The sequence below is a fragment of the Gossypium raimondii genome, chromosome 11, assembly GCF_025698545.1.
Source record: "Gossypium raimondii isolate GPD5lz chromosome 11, ASM2569854v1, whole genome shotgun sequence".
Taxonomy (NCBI): Eukaryota; Viridiplantae; Streptophyta; class Magnoliopsida; order Malvales; family Malvaceae; genus Gossypium; species Gossypium raimondii.
The window spans coordinates 19011723-19031047 of NC_068575.1; the positions used below are offsets into that span (position 1 = coordinate 19011723).

General features: G+C 37.0%; 2 protein-coding genes across 3 annotated transcripts; one reads left to right on the forward strand and one right to left on the reverse strand.

Moving 5' to 3' along the window:
• Positions 1–1263: 1263 nt before the first annotated feature.
• LOC105801172 (uncharacterized) lies at positions 1264–2844 on the reverse strand. The gene is made up of 3 exons (XM_012632504.2): positions 2243–2844; positions 2087–2141; positions 1264–2040 (listed from the first exon to the last, which is right to left on the reverse strand). Exons 1-3 carry the CDS (start codon positions 2842–2844, stop codon positions 1264–1266), a joined length of 1434 nt encoding a protein of 477 aa, XP_012487958.1.
• Positions 2845–13040: 10196 nt separating this feature from the next.
• LOC105804377 (uncharacterized) lies at positions 13041–17517 on the forward strand. Of its 2 annotated transcripts, none has more exons than XM_012636971.2 (10): positions 13041–13314; positions 13626–13816; positions 13914–14019; positions 14893–15005; positions 15890–15958; positions 16219–16334; positions 16430–16484; positions 16686–16806; positions 17042–17184; positions 17283–17517. In XM_012636971.2, exons 2-10 carry the CDS (start codon positions 13676–13678, stop codon positions 17388–17390), a joined length of 972 nt encoding a protein of 323 aa, XP_012492425.1. In that variant the 5' UTR covers positions 13041–13314; positions 13626–13675; the 3' UTR covers positions 17391–17517. The 2 variants fall into 2 exon arrangements, with proteins under 2 accessions (XP_012492425.1, XP_012492426.1); XM_012636972.2 differs by having other exon boundaries at positions 13042–13314; positions 13622–13816.
• Positions 17518–19325: the final 1808 nt, after the last annotated feature.

Sequence of the window (19325 nt, forward strand, 5' to 3'; positions counted from 1 at the left end):
TTGTTTAGCCGATATCTTGATAGAAAAACCAAAGAAATAGTCACAATTTAGACTATTCTTTCTCCAATGCCTTCAACCTTTAAGTTGGTTAGTTCTAAATAACGGTCCTATTTCAAGTCCTCGTATTATTTAGAAGCTTTCAGAGTAACATGCAGAACTCACTCTACTCGAATATTGTCAGTTCATTAATCATTATTTCGATGAAAAATGCTTGAAAAAGATTATCCATCTCAGTCAAAACTAATGCTCCTCCAGAAAATGATTTCTTTACCACATATGGTCCTTCCCAGTTTGGCATCCACTTCCCTCTAAAGTCTTTTTGTATGGGAAGGATCTTCTTCAGTACCAAATCCCCTTCATGGAATTTCCTAGGGCGAACTTTCTTATTGTAAGCTCGTATTATTCGCTTTTGGTACATTTGACCATGACGGATAGCTCTTAGCCTTTTTTCTTCGACAAGGTTCAGCTGATCATATCGAGATTGGGTCTATTCTGCTTCATCCAACCTTAGCTTTGACAAAATCCGAAGGGAAGGAATTTCAACTTCGATGGGTAAAACTGCCCCCATCCCATAGACTAAGGAGAAAGGAGTTGCCCTAGTAGAAGTCCTGACAGATGTTCTATAAGCATAAAGGGCAAATGGTAATTTTTCATGCCAATCCTTATAAGTCTCAGTCATCTACCCCACAATCTTCTTGATGTTCTTATTAGCTGCTTCTACCGCGCCATTCATTTTTGGACAATATGGCGATAAGTTGTGGTGATTAATATTGAATTGGCTACAGACCTCTGCTATCGTACTGTTGTTCAAATTTAGCACATTGTCAGATATTATCCTTTCTGGCATTCCATACCGACATATTATTTCCTTCTTTAGGAACTTGATGACGGCTGCCTTTGTGACATTAGCGTAAGAAGTAGCTTCTACCCATTTAGTAAAGTAGTCAATGACTACGAAGCTGAATCGATGCCCACTTGAAGCTTTTGGCAATATTGGTCCAATGACGTCCATGCCCCACATGGAAAAAGGCCATGGGGAAGTCATGACATGAAGAGGTGAGGCAGGTACATGAATTTTGTCTCCATAAATTTGACACTTGTGGCATTTCTTCGCATACTTGATGCAGTCTCCTTCCATGGTAGACCAATAATACCTGAATCTCATGATTTTCCTTGCCATTGTGAAGCCATTGGCATGCGTTCCACAGACACCATCATGGACTTCTTTCAAGATTTGCTTGGCCTCAACAGAGTCTACACATCTTAGTAGCACCTGATCCTTTCCTTTTTTTTATACAGGATCTCTCCATCTAAGACGTAGTCACTAGCCAAACTTCTCAATGTTCTCTTATAATTCTCTGTTGTTTGGCCTGGGTATTCACGATTCCTCACGTATCGCAATATATTTTGATACCAAGGGTGATCGCCTTTTTCTTCCTCTTCATCAATGTTGCAACAAGGGACTAGAGCCTCATAAATGCTCATTTGGATAGGCTTCACCTCCTCTTGTTTATTTACTTTGATCATAGAAGCCAATGTAGCTAATGCATTGGCCATCTGGTTTTCATATCGTGGGAGATACCAGAATGTGATATCATCAAACTCCTCAATCAATTTGAGGACCAGCTTTCGATAACTGATCAACTTGGGATCTTTTGTCTCCCATTCGCCTTTGAGCTGATAGATTACTAGTGCATAATCTCCATACACCTCTAGTACTCTGATTTTGCGTTCAATAGCTGCTTGGATACCCTTAATGCACTCTTCGTACTTTGCCATATTGTTTGTGCAATCAAAATCTAACTTGCTGGTGAATGGATAATAATCTCCATTTGGGGATACCAAGACTGCCCCAATTCCATTTCCTACGGCATTTGAAGCTCCGTCGAAGTTCAATTTCCAAACATCGCCTTCTTGGTTGTTATCTTCAGCAGTTGCCACATACATCAGATCCTCATTTGGGAAATCAAAGCTCAAAAGCTCATCATCTTCTAAAGCTCTGCTAGCTAAAAAATCCGCTATTGCACTTTCTTTTATAGCCTTTTGATTCACGTAAAGTATGTCAAATTCAGAGAGCAAGATCTACCATCAGGCCATTCTTCCATTTAGAGCAGTTGACTCCATCATGTATTTCAATGGGTCTAGTTTTGAGATTAACCAGGTTGTATGGTACAACATGTACTGCCTCAATCTCTGAGTCGTCCAAATCAAGGAGCAACATAACTTCTCAATTGGCGAATACCTTGTCTCACACTCGGTGAACTTCTTGTTGAGATAGTATATCGCTCTTTCTTTTCTTCCCGATTCATCATGTTGGCCAAGCATGTATCCCATGAAACTTTCGAATACTGCCAAGTACAATATTAGTAGTTTGTCTAGACAAGGTGGCATCAATACTGGGGCATTGGACAAATAACACTTGATCTTGTCAAAAGTTTTCTGGCATTCTTCGTCCCATATACCCGGATCGTGTTTCTTAAGAAGACGAAAAATATGATCACATTTCTCAGTTAACTGTGAAATGAACCGAGCGATGTAATTTAATCTTCCTAGAAATCCTCTAAATTCCTTTTGGGTGCGTGGCGGAGGCAGTTCTTGTATAAATTTGACTTTGTCTGGGTCAATTTCAATCCCCTTTTTACTGACCATGAATCCTAGCAGCTTTCCTAACCTAGCCCCAAAAGTGTATTTTGCTGGGTTAAGCTTTAGCTGGAACTTTCTTAACCTTAGGAATAATTTTCTCAAAACTTGTACATGCTCTTTTTCTGTTCTAGACTTTGCAATCATATCATCGACATAGACTTCGATCTCCTTGTGCATCATGTTATGGAATAGGGTTACCATGGCTCTTTGATATGTTGCCCCTGCATTTTTCAATCCAAATGGCATCACCTTATAACAAAACGTTCCCCACATTTTTCAATCAATCCACGTCTTTAGGATGCATCTTTATCTAGTTGTATCCTGAGAAGCCGTCCATGAAGGAGAAAAGTGAGTAACCTGCAGTGTTATCCACCAAGGTATCGATATGAGATAGTGGGAAATTATCTTTTGGACTGGCTTTGTTCAAATCTTTGTAGTCCACGCACAGTCACACCTTTCCATCTTTCTTTGGTACAGGGACTATGTTGGCTACCCACTCTGAACACTTGACCACCTGCAAGAATCCCGCATCAAACTGCTTCCTGACCTCTTCTTTTATTTTTAGCAAGACATCAGGCCTCATCCTTCGAAGCTTCTATTGAACCGGTTTACACCCTTCCTTTATGGGTAGTCAATGCATCACGAGATCAGTACTTAACCCGGGCATATCTTGATAAGACCATGCGAAGACATCTTTGAATTCTTTAAGTAAATCGATGATGTCTTGTTTCGTCTCCGCTGACATATCAGCGCCTTTTTTCACCTCTTTTCCTTCCCCTAGGCTCACAACTTCTACTGACTCTTTATAGGGCAAAGTCAACTTTTCTTCTTGCTCTACCATTCTTAAAAAATCAGGAGAGAAGCTACAGTTTTGGTCATCTTCAAAACCCTGAGGATCTTCTATATCCATGTTTTGCTCAAAAGGGAACTCTGAGTTAGTAGTAGAACTATTCACATCATTAATATCTGGGGACCTGTTATTGTGAAGAAAGAAAGTCCAAAGAAAAAGAATCTAAGAGTAATTATATGTAAAATATGATTATGAATGGAATGAAAAGAATAAAAGAATATTTGCTCAAAATGAGACTGAACGATGTATTTTTATTGAAATAAAATTTAGGACATATGTCTTTTACAAAAAGATTCTTATTGCACCCAGACTTAAGGCAACAAGTGTGTTTTGAGCATTACTCTGAATTGGCTCTAAAACTTACAAGGATCTCTTCTTCAGTCCAGTTGTTTAGAACACTTTCAAGTTCATAAGGCCAGATGCCCAATAAGTTTTCTTCCACCATTTCCTCTTCAGATATGGCATTGATGTCCAAATTTCCTGTCATCCCTTTAGTAACTTCATTCCTCCCTTCGGGGTAGACGATTCCCCCTGAAACAAATGTCCTAGATATGTGGGGAAAGGTCATCGGTTCCCATTTGGCTTCTACCCCGCTCAAACGCGCTCTTCTTCTCTCTCATTTTTTCTTTAATTCTTTCATCCTGTCCCTTGCATTAGGCCTATACCTCAAACCACAACGGTCCTGTTTGTTGTCCAAGATCGGTATTTTGACCTTTTCTAGGAGGTTTTTTCCGAGTCCTCTTCCATGCAATGCTCCCTTTCCAACTGTCAGCTGCAAACTCATTGTTGTAGCTTTGATATTTTAGGTGCCAGAATTTTGCTTCCCTCGACGACAAATGTTGCGTTTACGAACTCCAATGATAGGAATGAACATTTTGTTGCTTCACTATCGACTTTTACATATGACGCGCCATTGATAACCGATGCAATGATGTCTTCTTCCGCACTTATAGTTACCAACCGACCCTCTGTTACCAATTTCAACTTTTGGTGAAGTGACGATGGTATAGCCCCTGCAGAATGGATCCAAGGCCTCCTAAATAGGCAATTGTAAGATGGTTTGATATCCATTACCAAAAAATCCACCTCATATGTATTTGGACCAATCAAGAGAGGTATCTCAAATCTTCCTATTACTTTCCTCTCGGTGCCATCAAATGCTCTCACTATGTTCTGGCATGATTTCATGTGAGAACTGTCCATAGGCAGCCTGTTTAACGTGGGCAAGGGTAAAACATTCAGTGCCGATCCGTTGTCAATGAGTACTCCCGGTAATTTGTACCCCTTGCAACGGGTAATGATGTGCAGGGCCTTGGTGGATCCCATGCCACCTGGCGGGATCTCATCATCGTTGAAAAAGATGAAATTGTCAGCACTGATGTTGTTGACTAGGCGATCTAATTTGTTCACTGAAATGTTATCAGCGATGTAGGTCTCGTTTAACACCTTCATAAGCACGTTATGGTGTGTTTTTGAACTTAAGAGTAGTGCCAGTATTTATACGCGAGCCGACTACTTGTGAAGTTGTTCCACGACACTATACTCACTGTGTTTGAGGAACTTCAAAAATCCCTTGGCTTCTCCCTCCGTTACTGGCTCGTTAGCAGGTAGTTCCCGCTTCTACTTTCTTTGCTCAACCGCTAAAGGTTCATTTCTTGATTTTGAGGTATCATAACGCTTCCCACTGCATGTATAGAATCCCGCATTTTTATTTCCTTCTGATGTGTACACCGGGCCTTCCTCTTTTGGGAATGTCACATTGCAGTCATAATTCCAAGGTACCCTTTTGCTATCTTGATAAGGAAAAGCAACGGGTTTTTGGATAATGACACTTGGTGGGGCTTGTGCTCTGATTTCGTAAGCCTTTGGTCATGAAATGATTATTATCGAGAGATTAGCCCCGTAGACGCCTTCTGACGACCCTTCTTTTGAGGCGCAAATATCATTTCCTTCGGCGTACTCAAATAACTCTAATTCTTTGTTGTTCATTAAACCTTGCACAAAGGCCTTGAATTCGTCACATTCTTGAATTACATGCCCTTCTTCATTATGGAATGTACAATAGTTTAATGCTTCTTGGGATCTATCCTCCAAATCTGCTGTGATTAATCCATTTTCCACCATCTCTTTCCAAACCTCTTTCAACGGAGTTTTCACTTCAACGATATTCCCCTTGATTCTCCTCCCCTCATTCTCGGCTAATGCGTTTACTCCTTTGTCAACATGGTTAGGTAGTGGATTGTCTATTCCAGATGGATCATCAAATTTGATGACACCCATATCAATAAGCCTCTCAACCGACCTTTTAAAAGTGGTGCAGTTTTCTATTGAATGCCCCGTGATCCCTGCATGGTATTCGTATTTAGCGTTTGAGTCATACCATTTAGGGTACGGGGGTTGTATTGGTTTTAGGTGGTGAGGGTAGACAACATGTGCATCGAATAATCTCTGGTATAGCTCCCTATATGTCATTGGAATAGGCGTAAATTGGGGCTTCTCCGTTCTTTGCCTATCATTGAACTCTTATCTTGGTGGGCCTTAATGACCAGTAGTTATCGTCCTTGTTTGGCTTACAGCAACTGGTTTTGAATAACTCTTGCTATATGTGCTTATGTTGTTCACCTCGCTTTCCTTTTTCCTTGAGGCTGGTCTTTTGGAGCTTTCCCCCACGTCTATTTTACCACTTCTTATTGCATTTTCAATCATTTCACCGGACATTACCATATCTGAGAAGCTCTTGATGGCACTCCCCAACATGTGGTTGATGAATGGGGCTTTAAAAGTATTGATAAAGAGCATGGTTACCTCTTTTTCCAAAAGGGGTGGCTGGACCTGCATTGCCACCTCCCTCTATCGTTGGGCGTACTAACTGAAACTCTCATTTTTTTTCTTCTCCATGTTCTGTAACGTGATTCTATCGGGTGTCATATCTGTCACATGACTGTATTGCTTCATAAAATCTTGTGCCAAGTCTTTCCATGAACTAACTTTAGCACAACTCAGCTGGTTGTACCACTTGTCTGCAGACCTGATCAAACTATCCTGGAAGCAGTGGATTAACAGTTGATCATTATTGACGTATCCTGTCATCCTTCAACAGAATATAGTGATATGAGCTTTAGGACAACTAGTCTCATTATACTTTTCAAACTTCGACATCTTGAACTTAGGTGGGAGCACCAAATCAGGGACCAAACTCAGATCCTTGGCGTCAACTCCACAATGGTAGTCGGTGTTCTCCATGTCTCTAAATTTTTCCTCTAGCCATCTACATCGGTCCTCAAGAAGATGAAAGCAAGTGCCCTAGATATCGCAGCGTGAGCTTCTCTGCATAAGCTTCTTGAGAACCCTTTTGAACTTGATATGTGTCTAGAAGTCCTAAAAGACTTTGTTGTTGGCTCGAGATGTAGTGCCTCACCTTCTTGTTAGTTCAGAGAGGACAAGGCCATCGCATGCCTCACCTTTGATCAAAATTTGAACTGCCCATTCTTAGGTTTTCAATTCAAAACCCCTTTGGTCTCAATGCGCCTTTTGTAGGTTTTCACCTTAGCCTCTCCTTTTTTTTTCTTTTCTTTTTCTTTTTTTCTTTTTTTTTTGTTTTTTTTAATTGAATTCGAACTCGTAGGATCAGGTAAGTCCTATTAACACTTCTCCAGATAAAGCCCTCCACATAAGGATATTTTCAATTTGATATCCTCTTTCTTTTAAAGTCCTTTTTGTATGGAGAGGATCTTCTTTGATGCTAGGTCCCCCTCATGGAACTCTCCAGGGCTAACCTTCTTTGGTGAGCTCGCGTCTTTTATTTTTGGTGCATTTGACCCAGACGGATAACTTTGAACATTTCTCTTCAATTGGGATATGATCCAACACTCGGAGAGAAGGAATCTTGACCTTAATGAGCAAAACTACGATGAGCCAATGTGTTACCCCGGCAGCAGTTTTTCCTCTCTTTTTTTGTTTTGTTTTTGCTCTCACTTTACCGTGCATTTTTGGGCGAAATGTGTTAACCTTGAACATACTGTAAACTTCTGACATCGTGCCGTTGTTCAATTTTAGTGCATTATCAGATATGCTTCTTTTTGGCATTTCATATTGACATATGATTTTTCAAGAATTCGCAGACTGTTGACTTTGCGACATTGGCATTTGAAGCAGCTTCTGCCTACTTAGTGAGGTAATTGATGACCATAAAGATAACCGTCAAAAACCTTAGGTGAGATTGGCCCTATGACATCTGTGCCCCACATAGAGAAAGGCCATGGCTTCCATTGATTCTGTGTAAGGTAGAATCTTGTTCTCCCGTCTTTAAAAAATCAGGAGATAAGCTATAGTCTCAGTTATCTCTAAAGCCCTGAGGTTTAATCTAGACACATATCTTGCTCAAAAGGAGGTTCTGAGTCAATAGCAGTGTCGCTCATATCATTGATATCTGAAGACCTGTTATAGGGACAAAAGTAGATCCGAAGAATAAAAGAATCTAAGAATATTTATCTGTTATGAATGAAATGGAAACAATAAAAGAATTTTTGCTCAAAGTGAGAAACAAAGATGCATGTTATTGAAATAAAGATATTGAACATAAGCCTATCTTTCAAAAGGATTCTTATTGCCCCTAGGCTTAGAGCAATAAGCGTGTTTTGGACATTAATCCGAATTAGGTCTAAAAAGTACAGGGATCTCTTCTGCAGTCCCATTGTTCAAAATACTCCCAAGTGTGTAAGGGCAAATGCCTGATAAATTCTCTTCCTCGGCTTCCTCTTTAAATACGCCGTTAACGTTCAAATTCCCCAACATTCCTTCTGGGCCTTTGGCTTTTCAAAGAATTCCAACTCCTTATTATCCACTAGACTTTGCACCAAAGTTTTGAATTCAGCGCACTCTTGGATTTCATTTCCTTCTTCTGCGTGGAACTCACAATAGCTCCTTATACCTTTTGGTTTCTTCTCTAAATTCTGAGTGATTAATCCCATGTCTATCATTTGTTTCAAAACCCATTTCAGTGGGGTTTTTCCTTCTGCAACATTTGTTTTGGTTCTCTTTCCTCTATTCTCAACTATCGCGTTTACCCCTGGGTTTGGATGACTGGGTAACGGATTCCCTGCCACATTAGGTCTTGATAGATTGTCAAACTTTATGATGCCCATCTTGATGAACCTTTCAACTAACTTTTTAAATGTAGTGCAGTTTTCAATTGAGTGCCCTGTTATTCCCGCGTGATATTCACATTGGGCATTCACATCATAACATTTTGAGAACGGAGGTTGCATGGGTTCTGAGTAGAACGGAGCTACTACACACACATCAAACAGATTCTGATATAACTCTTTATACGTCATCGGAATGGGTGCGAACTGGAGCCTTTCTGTGTTTGGCCTGGAGTTGGATTCTCGCATTGAAGCACTTTGATAGCCAGTGGTTACGACCCTCGGCTGGCCTACAGTGACTGATTTGGAGTACCCTTCACTATGCATGCTCAAGATATTCACTTCGTTTTTCATGTTCTTTATGTTTGTTCTTTTGATGCTTTCCCCAGCGGAGTCGCCAAGCTGTTGACACTATTTTTTTGATAAAACGAGGTCGACTTGGATTTTGAAAACGAAAACAAAAACGGGAGTCGCCACCAATCCTTTTTGATAAGGTGTGACCCGATCACCTTGAAAAGTGGTTGTTTTTAATAAACTATTTAATTTTATTAAAACAACAATTTTGGTCCACGAAATTCAGAAAAATGGGTTCGAGAGTCGGTTACGTACGAGGAAGGATTAGCACCCTCGTAACGCCCAAAAATTGGTACCTAGTTGATTAGTTAATGTCTTAATGTCGAAGATTGGAAACTTTAAAAAATCTTAAAAATACGATCCTTGTATTGAAAAAACTCGAATAAGATGGATTTAGATTTAATAGGATATTTAGCTATTTGGTCGAACGAGAAATCGAAACCTAGCACGTTAGGGCACGTTCTCTCGAATTTCCAAACGCAAAATATTACCTTACTTTGAAAGTTTCAAAGGGATAATTGGCTATTTGGTCGAGCGAGAAATTGAAACCCAGCACGTTAGGGCACGTTTTCTCGAATTTCCAAACGCAAAATATTGCCTTACTTTGAATTTTTTTGAATTTGAATGAATATTAATGGAATATTTGAAAATAGAATACGCATTTTGATGACATTCAAAAAGAAATCATTTTTTTAAAGGGGGTCGTACATGACTAACAACAATGATGCGAAACACGTTTAAAACAATCGTGACATGCTATGCATCAAAGAATACACATATCGTTGGTTCTAATAAATTCCAATATTAACATGCATTAACAAGAACAATTATGCCAATGACAATATAACCATAATAATAACAAGAACAATAACCATAATAATAAATCTAAAATTTGAAATTATTAAATATGACAAATAAATAAATAATGAAATGATAAAGTAATAATAATGACAAGAGTAAAATACACAAACCAACATAAAAAAAAGAATACTAAATAAAATATGAAATAATGTAAGTTGACCAAAAAATTGAAAATAAATAAATAATATTAAATAAAATATTAGATAAAACTGATTTTTTTCTCTTTTTTAAAAAAATACATAAAATAAAATTTGAGGTTTAATAGGCCGAGGATCAAATTGAAATTGAGCTAAAACTTGGGGCAAAATTTGAAAATAAGTAATAAAGTTGGGTTTGGGGCTGAAATGTAGCGCGCTTAAGACATGAGGGACCAACTGGGAAATATTTCCAGGCCGAAAATTCGTGGGGCTAAAATGTAAAAGAAATAGCCCCTCCAAGCAAAAACACGCGGATCCCCTAACGGGTCCGGTCGCGTCGGTCGAGGCCAAACGACGTCGTTTGGCACTGACCACCGATTCTAAAACGACGCTGTTTTGTGTTTGCTATTTAAACCAAAAAAATTTTAAAAAAACTTCATTTCTCCTCTTCCATAAAAAAACAGAAATCTCCTCCCCCCTCTCTCAACATTTCTAGAAAACGGCCCCCATCGCTGCCGTAGAGCCACCGTGTCCGGTGGCCGGCGTCGCGCGAAGACGCCTCTTCGACCAGCGCTCTGAAGCGCGTTCAAAGGCCGAGTCCTTGAAGTGAGAAATCGGAGAGAAAAAAAGGTCCTTGGCCTTCCCCCGAGTTCGAATCCAACGACGGAGAAGGGATACTGAAAGGCGGGCTCTGGTCGATTCAGTAACCCTTCTTCTCCTTTTATTTCTTTTTATAGTTTTTAAAAAATAGATTTAAAAAGAAAAGAATGATAAAAAAGGTAGTAATAATAATCGATTGAAGAAAAAGCGAAGAACAACAACCTTTTTTCTTTTATTTCATATGTTCGTAAAAATGTCCAGAAAAAATACAAGGGTGAGATTTTGGTTTTTTATAGCCGAACTAAGGCTATTTTCATCATTTCTTTTGTCTTTTTTCATTTGTTTTTTTCGTTTTTGTCTACTATCACTATTTTGTTTGTTTATTTGTTGTCTTCTCTTTCTTTGCTATTGCGTGTTGTTTTTTGTTTGCAGGTGTCAGGCTGGCGATTGACGAGCGGCGACGGTGGGGTGTGGCGCAGGTGGAGCGACGCTGGAGGCTGAAGACCTAAGTGCGGCGCACCTAGGGTTTCTCCTTGGCTAAAACCTGCTGGATTTGAGGGCTAGTGTCTTTTAATTTTGTGAGCCTGTTGGGTTTGAATTGGGCTGTTATTATTTTTTGTTTTTGTTTTGGCACTGGGCCCGGGAAAAATGGGCTCATACACATATCACCCCCAGATTGATGGCCAAAAAGAGGTCCTAAACAGGTGCTTAAAAGGGTATTTGAGATGCATTTTAGGGGAAATGCCTTCAGATTGGGTCTTCTGGTTGCCCCTAGCAAAATGGTGGTATAATACTACTTATCATCCTGCCCTATAGATCACTCCATTTGAGGCCTTGTATAGCCAAGAACCTCCTTATCATATACCCTATTTGGCAGGATCCTTTCCAGTTGCAATAGTAGATCGTGGTTTACAGCAGAGGGAGGCAACTAGGAACATAATACGATTCCATCTAAAGAGGATACAAGAGAGAATGAGATAGATGGCTGACAAGAGGCACTCTGATAGGGAAATTCAAGTAGGTGACTTGGTCTATTTGAAACTTCAACCCTATAGGCAACACTCCATCAGGAAACGGGGTAATCCGAAGTTGTCTCCTCGCTATTTCGGACCCTATCTAGTAGAAGCTAAGAGGGGCAAGGTCACATGCAAACTGACTCTACCAACTGATGCTCGTATTCACTCTACCTTTCACGTGTCTCAGTTCAAGAAACACATTGGCTCAACTCCTAGTTCTACTACTTTACCCCCTGTAGATTCTAAAGGCAACCTTGTCAAGCTACCAGTTCGCATTCTTGATAGAAGGATGGTGAAACAAGGAAATCAGGCAGCTACTGAGGTGCTAGTAGAATGGACCAACATTTTTACTGAAGATTCCACGTGGGAATGTTTGAGCGAGTTTTAGCAGAAATTTCCACTGTTTGATCCTTGAGGGCAATGATCATCTTCGGGAGGGGACTACTTGATATGGAATTATTAGTAATAACGGTTAACTATTTTTTTAATTCTGTTAATTTTAGTATTGTAGCAAAACACTGTGTTTTAGGAATTTAATATTCTAATGAAAATGGTGCGTGTAAGGGGGGAATTAGATCAGTACTTGAAACGGTAAGTTTAGGGTAAGTAGCCGTACAAGTTAAACGGTGCTTATTGAGCTTATTTCTGTTACTGCTCGGTTGTTAAATTCTATCCGTTACTCGCTCTTTTTATGGACCAATCAGAGAAGGGTGAGGTAGTTATGAAATTACAGATGGTTTTCTTCTTCATTTCTTCTTTCTGAATTCTCGTTCTCTCTTCTCTCTGTTTCTTCCTTCTTCCTTCATATTTTTGCTCGAATCTTCTTCCCTTATCAGGGTATTGGACTTTACATACAGAGGATGCTTATGTCAGCCCCAAATTCCCTTAAATATTAGAAAGAATAAGTTGATAGAAGCACAAACTAACTAATAAAAAGTTCAATATTTAAATAATTGAAAAACTTAAATCGAGCTCAAACTCATAAAAATCTAGAGCTTATTTGTTAAACTAATAGGATCACATGACAAATAAAAAACCCATTTTGTAATAAGAAAAAAAAAAGCTTCAACATAATTCATACACTATGTACAAAACGTGAGTTACTAACATCCCTGACAAATAAGAGACATTATATCAATCAATGAATTAACAAAATGGATGTAAAATAAAGGTAGACAGACAACGGACAACTCAGAAACTCAATAACATATACTAAAGCTCGAGTTGACCTCAAATATGATCTCTTCATTCCTCCATTATCATCTCTTACCTTTCTTATCTTTTGTTATTCATACACTAACTTAAGCATTGAGAAGCTCTCAAAGCTGAAATTCTGGGCCTCTTAATTTACTTTGTTTTACAGATCACAAGCCCACAAGCGGATCCACAGCTGGCCTCAACAATTAGTATGAGAATAATCATTATTAATTAAAATTGGAATTTAGAAGAATCTCTTCCCCCTCCAACTCAAACGTCCTAACGACCAGGAAGGAACTCTAATAACAATATATAAAGGACACATACCGGAGGGGAGGGATTGAAATAATAGAGTTTCAAATTTCTTAAAACTCTGTTATTTCCTTATTTACTAACCTACCTTTTATTGTTTCTTTCTTTCTTTCTTCGGGGGTTTACCAGCTTTCCTTACACTTCTGGATTTCCTCTTACTCTACGTTAAGGCCTTCTCCAAATTCGATTTCAATATTCCTGTAAGTTTTCTTTTCTTTTTTATCCGTTTTGGATGCAAATTTTAAACCTAATTTGAAATTTTCAATAGAATTTTGATGCCGAAATTGGATGTTTTTCTTCGTCATTTGAATTTCTGATTGCTTGCTTAATTTTTGTAATATAGCAGTTTTGAGATCCAAATTGGTGACTAATTTTAAATTTGGAAGAGTATTGTGTTGCCAACCGTTTTCATTGCTAATTCAAAATTTGCATAGTTGCTTGTTTAATCTATTTTAGCAGTTCGGGGGATTTTGATATATATTTTGTTCCTTTTTTTTTCAAAAAAAGAAAGAATTTGTTAGGGTTTAAGGAAGAATTGGTGCAAATCTTGAGCTGTAATTAATGAGGCCTGGTGCCTTGCGAAGGCGGCTTGATCATGGGGACGTTGGCAGGATGAGCAATGGAAATTATATGATGACGGGATTACATGGTTTAGATGAACCTTTGTTAGGGAACCGTGATTACTATGGCAGGCATTCAGAGGTGATTATGCCATTGCTTATTTTAATTAAGCTTTATTGCAAGAAAGGGGAGAAAGAGTACTGCTAACATTAAATTTACCTTCTCCGATATGTTACAGGGGAAAACGCCAGAGTGTATTTGGGTTGAAGGGCAATGGAAGGAGCATTTACATTGGGCGGCGCTTTTGTTCACTAACTTGATTGTGCAATGGGCACAATGGATAGGTGAGATATTATCAGTGTTGTTTCTGTTTTCGGATATGAGATTTTACTGTTTGCAATGTCTATAATTGCAGTTTCAATCTACTTGTATTATATTGCTTCTTTTGGTTGCTGGTTGTTGACTTCAAAAGTTAAACCATTAAGTTAGCCAGTTACTAATCTGTTGAGCATATTGGTATATTAGATTGTTATGCATGTAAATTGCATACACTATTGTCTATATTTAAATATACTTATGCAACATGGGAAACTTTTTGCATTAGTTTTCTGAGTACTCCCCTCATATCTCCTAAGCATTGGCCAAAGTTTCCCTAATAGAAAGCACAGTTGTGGGAATCTCTCTATCAATGTAGTTTATAGAATCAGAAGTGCGCCACCTGTTTTGTAATTGGTGTTCTTTACTCATCACATGATTTTATAACTTCACATTCGTTCATGAATAATGGAGGGGAAAGTTTTAAGAGTAGAAATGGAGAAAAAATGAGTTCTAAAAGGAATTTATTCTAGTTCTTCTCTTGTTTGGTTCTCCGTGTGAACTAAAAATGACCCTATTTGGGGGCATTTTGTATGTAAATGCATCCTCAGAGATATTATACAGTTTATAGAGAAGGTTATAGTTTGATACCGTATAATGAAAACTGTATCTTTTCTTTGATTATGTTTTATAAGTTGAATTGCCTGTTATCTTAGGCCAAAAGAAATAAATTGCTTGTTTTCTTGATTACTTGGTTTTTAACTGTGATTTAATGATGCATGGCACTTTAGTTATTACATTCTCTGCTTTCTTTGGCTTCTTCCTCTTTCATTTATTTTTTGGTAAGTGGGGGGAGTCTTATAGCAGTTTGGATTAGTGATAGTTCTCTTTGGCTTTTCCAGCAAACATTGTCCTTGGATCTGTATCATTTATTGCACGCATTTTACCTCTACCTTCTAACACCCAAAGTGGATCAAACTGGAAACTTCTTGAGCCTGCACTTAATCCTTTACAGGTATAATCAACAATACACTCTTTTCAATGTATTTTCCTGGATTTGAAGAACCTTTTTTATATTATTATTTTTAGAGTTGATTTTGGGGAGAGGGTGGGGAGGGTGGAGATGATAGGGGTTGGTGTGGCCATTTGGAGTTTCATGGAGGCATGCTCTGATGATCAACATATTGTTTCTCCCCCCCTTTTTTGCGGTCTCCCATTTTCCTTAGGGGGAAGTGTCAAGGAGATGTTTTTCAAACCTTTAGAAAAAGCTAGAGTGTATCAATTTTTATATTAAGATCTGGAACGATCTTTTACTGAAAATGGACCGTCTTGAGTATCTAGTCTGTGTGCCACCAATTCTGTAAATATTGGCTCTAGTCGTGGAAAATTGCTAAAATGTCATTGGACTGGAGAATTCGGTAATATATTCTGATTGATCTTGAGTATTGTAAATCTAAATCAAATTCAGGCCCCAAACTTCAAGTCTGGTAGAGAATTTGCTTTTAGCTGTTACAGTTTTTAAAGACAACTTAATCCTGCATATAAAGGTAGTGGACTAGAAGATTGAGAATTTGCCTCAATGCAGGATCCTGACTGATATGGATGCGAGGAAACACCTAAAGGGAAAAAAAATCCTTCATGTTTATAGGTAGTTGGAGTTTTTAAGTTGGTTTGAGAGTGAGTTTGGGGAAATAATTAAAACTTAAAAGGATCCTTTCTTGTACATTTTCTTGTAAAACAGTTGAGTTGGCAAATAGCACGAGTTATTTTTGCATAGATTATTCAGTTGTTTCTTTTGAAAGAGAAAACAGGAAAAAAGAAATTGTCAGTGACCTTTGCGTTTCAATTTACTATTGGTAATCTGAGGTGTATTTGTGTTTCCATTCCTTACCCTTGTAGGAAGCTAGGCTGAGAAGTCTTCAGCAAAGATTGGGAATCCCCTATGATGGATCTCGCCTGGAGCATCAAGTAGGTTTTGCTATAATCAGTGTGCTTGTGTATTTTTCAATCCTTATTTTGGTTTCACTTTTTTAATTCTTTCTGTGAATTATAGTCTGTGGAAGCACATTTGATCAAAAGAATTTGCCAATTCCAACAACTTTTCTTTTGGAGTTGAAAATGCCAATAATTATCCTTTCTAGTTTCTCTCTCCTGTAACCCCCTCCCATATACCAAATATATGAACACAAGTAAAAGATTTTTTTATCATACTTTCATTTGACTGGCAGGAAGCTCTTAAGCAATTATGGAAATTGGCTTACCCTGACAGGGAGCTTCCATCTCTTAAATCAGAGCTTTGGAAGGACATGGGATGGCAAGGTCCAGATCCTTCAACAGATTTTCGGTATACTGACTTTGCCTTAAAAACCGGTTATCTTGGTTGGGTTTTCTTTCCTGCTTAATATATGCTTATTCTTGTTATCTCATTGCTATTCGAAGGGGTGGAGGATTCATATCATTAGAGAATCTCATCTTTTTTGCCAAGAAATATCCGGTTTGTTTCCTTTCCTTAAATAACTGGATTTTGTTTTATTGATTATGATCTAGCTCATGGAGCATTTGGGAACTGCTCTACCTATATTTCTTGTTTATTTTAGTTTATTAGCATGTACCAAACAATGAAATTATCATGTTTTAATCAGCATGAACTACAGACACGGTTGGTCAAATTCTGATTTGGTCCTTCCGTGAACAGCAATCTTTCCAGAGGTTGTTGCACAAACAAGATGGGAATAGATCTGAATGGGAATATCCATTTGCAGTAGCTGGCATCAATATTTCATTTATGTTGGTACAGATGTTGGATCTGCAATCAGGTAATGGAAATTTAGAACTGCTTAGATGTTGAATTCTCAATACCATTGAATTCTCAATACCACCTTTAGATGCTAAGATATTTTGCTGGCATTACTCGAACAAAGGCATTAACTCTTTGTTTTACTGACGAGAAAAGTACTGGAATCTTAACCTTATAACGAATAAAGTAAATTAATTATCTGCTGCCTTGACTTGGTGCTGAATTTTACTCATGTAATAATGTTTTACCTGCAGGGAAACCATCTTCTAGGGCTGGAAGAAGATTTTTGGAACTACTTGCAGAAGATGAAATGGCATTCGACGATCTTTATTGTGTGACCTTTCAGATGATGGATGCACAATGGCTTCTGAAACGGGCTTCATACATGGAATTCAACGTAAACCATTCTCATGAATGATCCTACTTTTGTAATTCCATGACTTTCCTCTGCATTCCTGCATTGTTCATTCTATATTCTTTGTCTTCTTTTTCCAGGAAATTCTGAAGTCTACAAGAACACGGTTAGAGCACGAACTTTCACTTGAAAGTGTCTCCAGAGTGAAAGATTTACCTGCATATAGTCTGTTAAAAAGTTATTTATGATCTTGAATCCAATACAGACATTTGTTTTCATCATTTACAGAATCGCTGTCATATATATTTCCTTTAATAAACTGATGGAAATTATATATTCGTTATGAAATTCAAGTATAGCTCCGGAATACGATAACTACTCTGCTTCATAGTTTGCATAATAAGGTTGAGTCATCCCCCATAATCTGGATAATATAGACGACAATGTGGATCAATGGAACAATTTTTGCATCAAAACACCAATTATCATATACGCCCTCTAGGCTGTAATATCCAGAGAACATAACAATGCATGAGATAGGAAATTTAAGTTTTGATAAGTCTGCTCCACTTCGAAAGAAGAAAAAGAAAACTACAGTTATATTTGCGTTGAGTATATGTTTGATATGAATAATTAGTTAATTAATGATTTTTTTTTAAATTTTGGGAGTATTATATTTTACATTAGCTCTTTAAATCTATATATTTTTCATATATTTGAATAAGTAAATTATACAAATGACAACTCAACTATGCTCACGTTCCTGTTTTGGTCACCCAACTTTAAAAATTTTAAGTTAGACACTAAACTTTGTATTCATTCTTGTTTTAATCACCCGTCATTAAATTGATAACGAAAATAATGGCATGATCTTTTTTAATTGTGTGTAATAACACATTTCCTCAATACTTGCATGATCTATTAATTTGATCTTAATTTTAAATAATTCTATAAATTTAGCTCTTCACATTACAAATTCTATCAATTTGATCTTTAAATATTCTAACTAAACTTTTCAAGTTTTAAAACAAAGCCATTTCACATCTATAAGTTTGTAACATCCAAAAAGAAAACAAAACCTTCTCTAATTATGCAAATATAACATATTTGTAATAAATAACACATGCAAATATATTATTGCTTATAAACCAAACAATAAGATCACCATTGAACATCCAAATCCAAAGAAAAAGCCTATGAAACACAAGATCTAGTAGTAGGTACTAATTAATTCAATAAAATCCAGAGTAATTAACACCAAAGTTGTTGATCTTCTTTATGGGTGATTTAGCGGACAAAATAAAACCAATTAACAACAACAAATTCTATATTTTTTTTCAATTTTTCCAGCAGCAAAGAACCCATCTTTGAGCTCATGGATTAAATTGGGTAACCATTAGATACAAAAACAAAAGAGTAAAAAAATTACATAACTCAGAAACTAAAATCCTCGTATAGTTCAATTATCAAGATATTCGTAAAGTATGTTATATTTGCTCAATTGTAGAAATGTTTTTTTCTTTTTTGGGGTTTGGAATGACTCTGTTGTCATAGCTTTCTGAAAGCTTTGATTAGGAAATGTGAGAATTAAATTGATAGAATTTATAAATGTGAAGGGTTAAATTTATTATATTATTTAAAATTAGGATCAAATTGAAAGAATATGTAAGTATTGATGACTAAGTGTGTAATCAAATTGATAATATTCATGTCATTATTTACGTTATCAATTTAATGGAAGTGACCAAAACAAGAACAAATACAAAGTTTAGTGCTAAAATTGAAAATTTTAAAGTTGGGTGACCAAAACATGAACGCGGGTATAGTTTGATGACCATTTGTATAGTTTACCATTTATTTTAAGCACTCTAGCCCTCTTACTTTTGAAATTTCAAAATTCAATTCTAAATGCAAACATTTATAAAATTCTTTTGTTAAATTTATATTTATTTCAATATTAATTTTTTGGTAAATGATTATCAAATATTTTTTATTTCATTAATGAATTTAATTAAAAATTTAATAGTAGTTACAAGTAAATTTGAATTTTAAAATTTAAAATTTAAAATATAAAACTCTAAATATAAAAATACAATTATAAAAAAGATGCCTAATTTCAGGTAAATTAAGAATGAAAGATGAAGATACAAGATTAAAAAGAAAGATGATAAGATGGTTCTGAC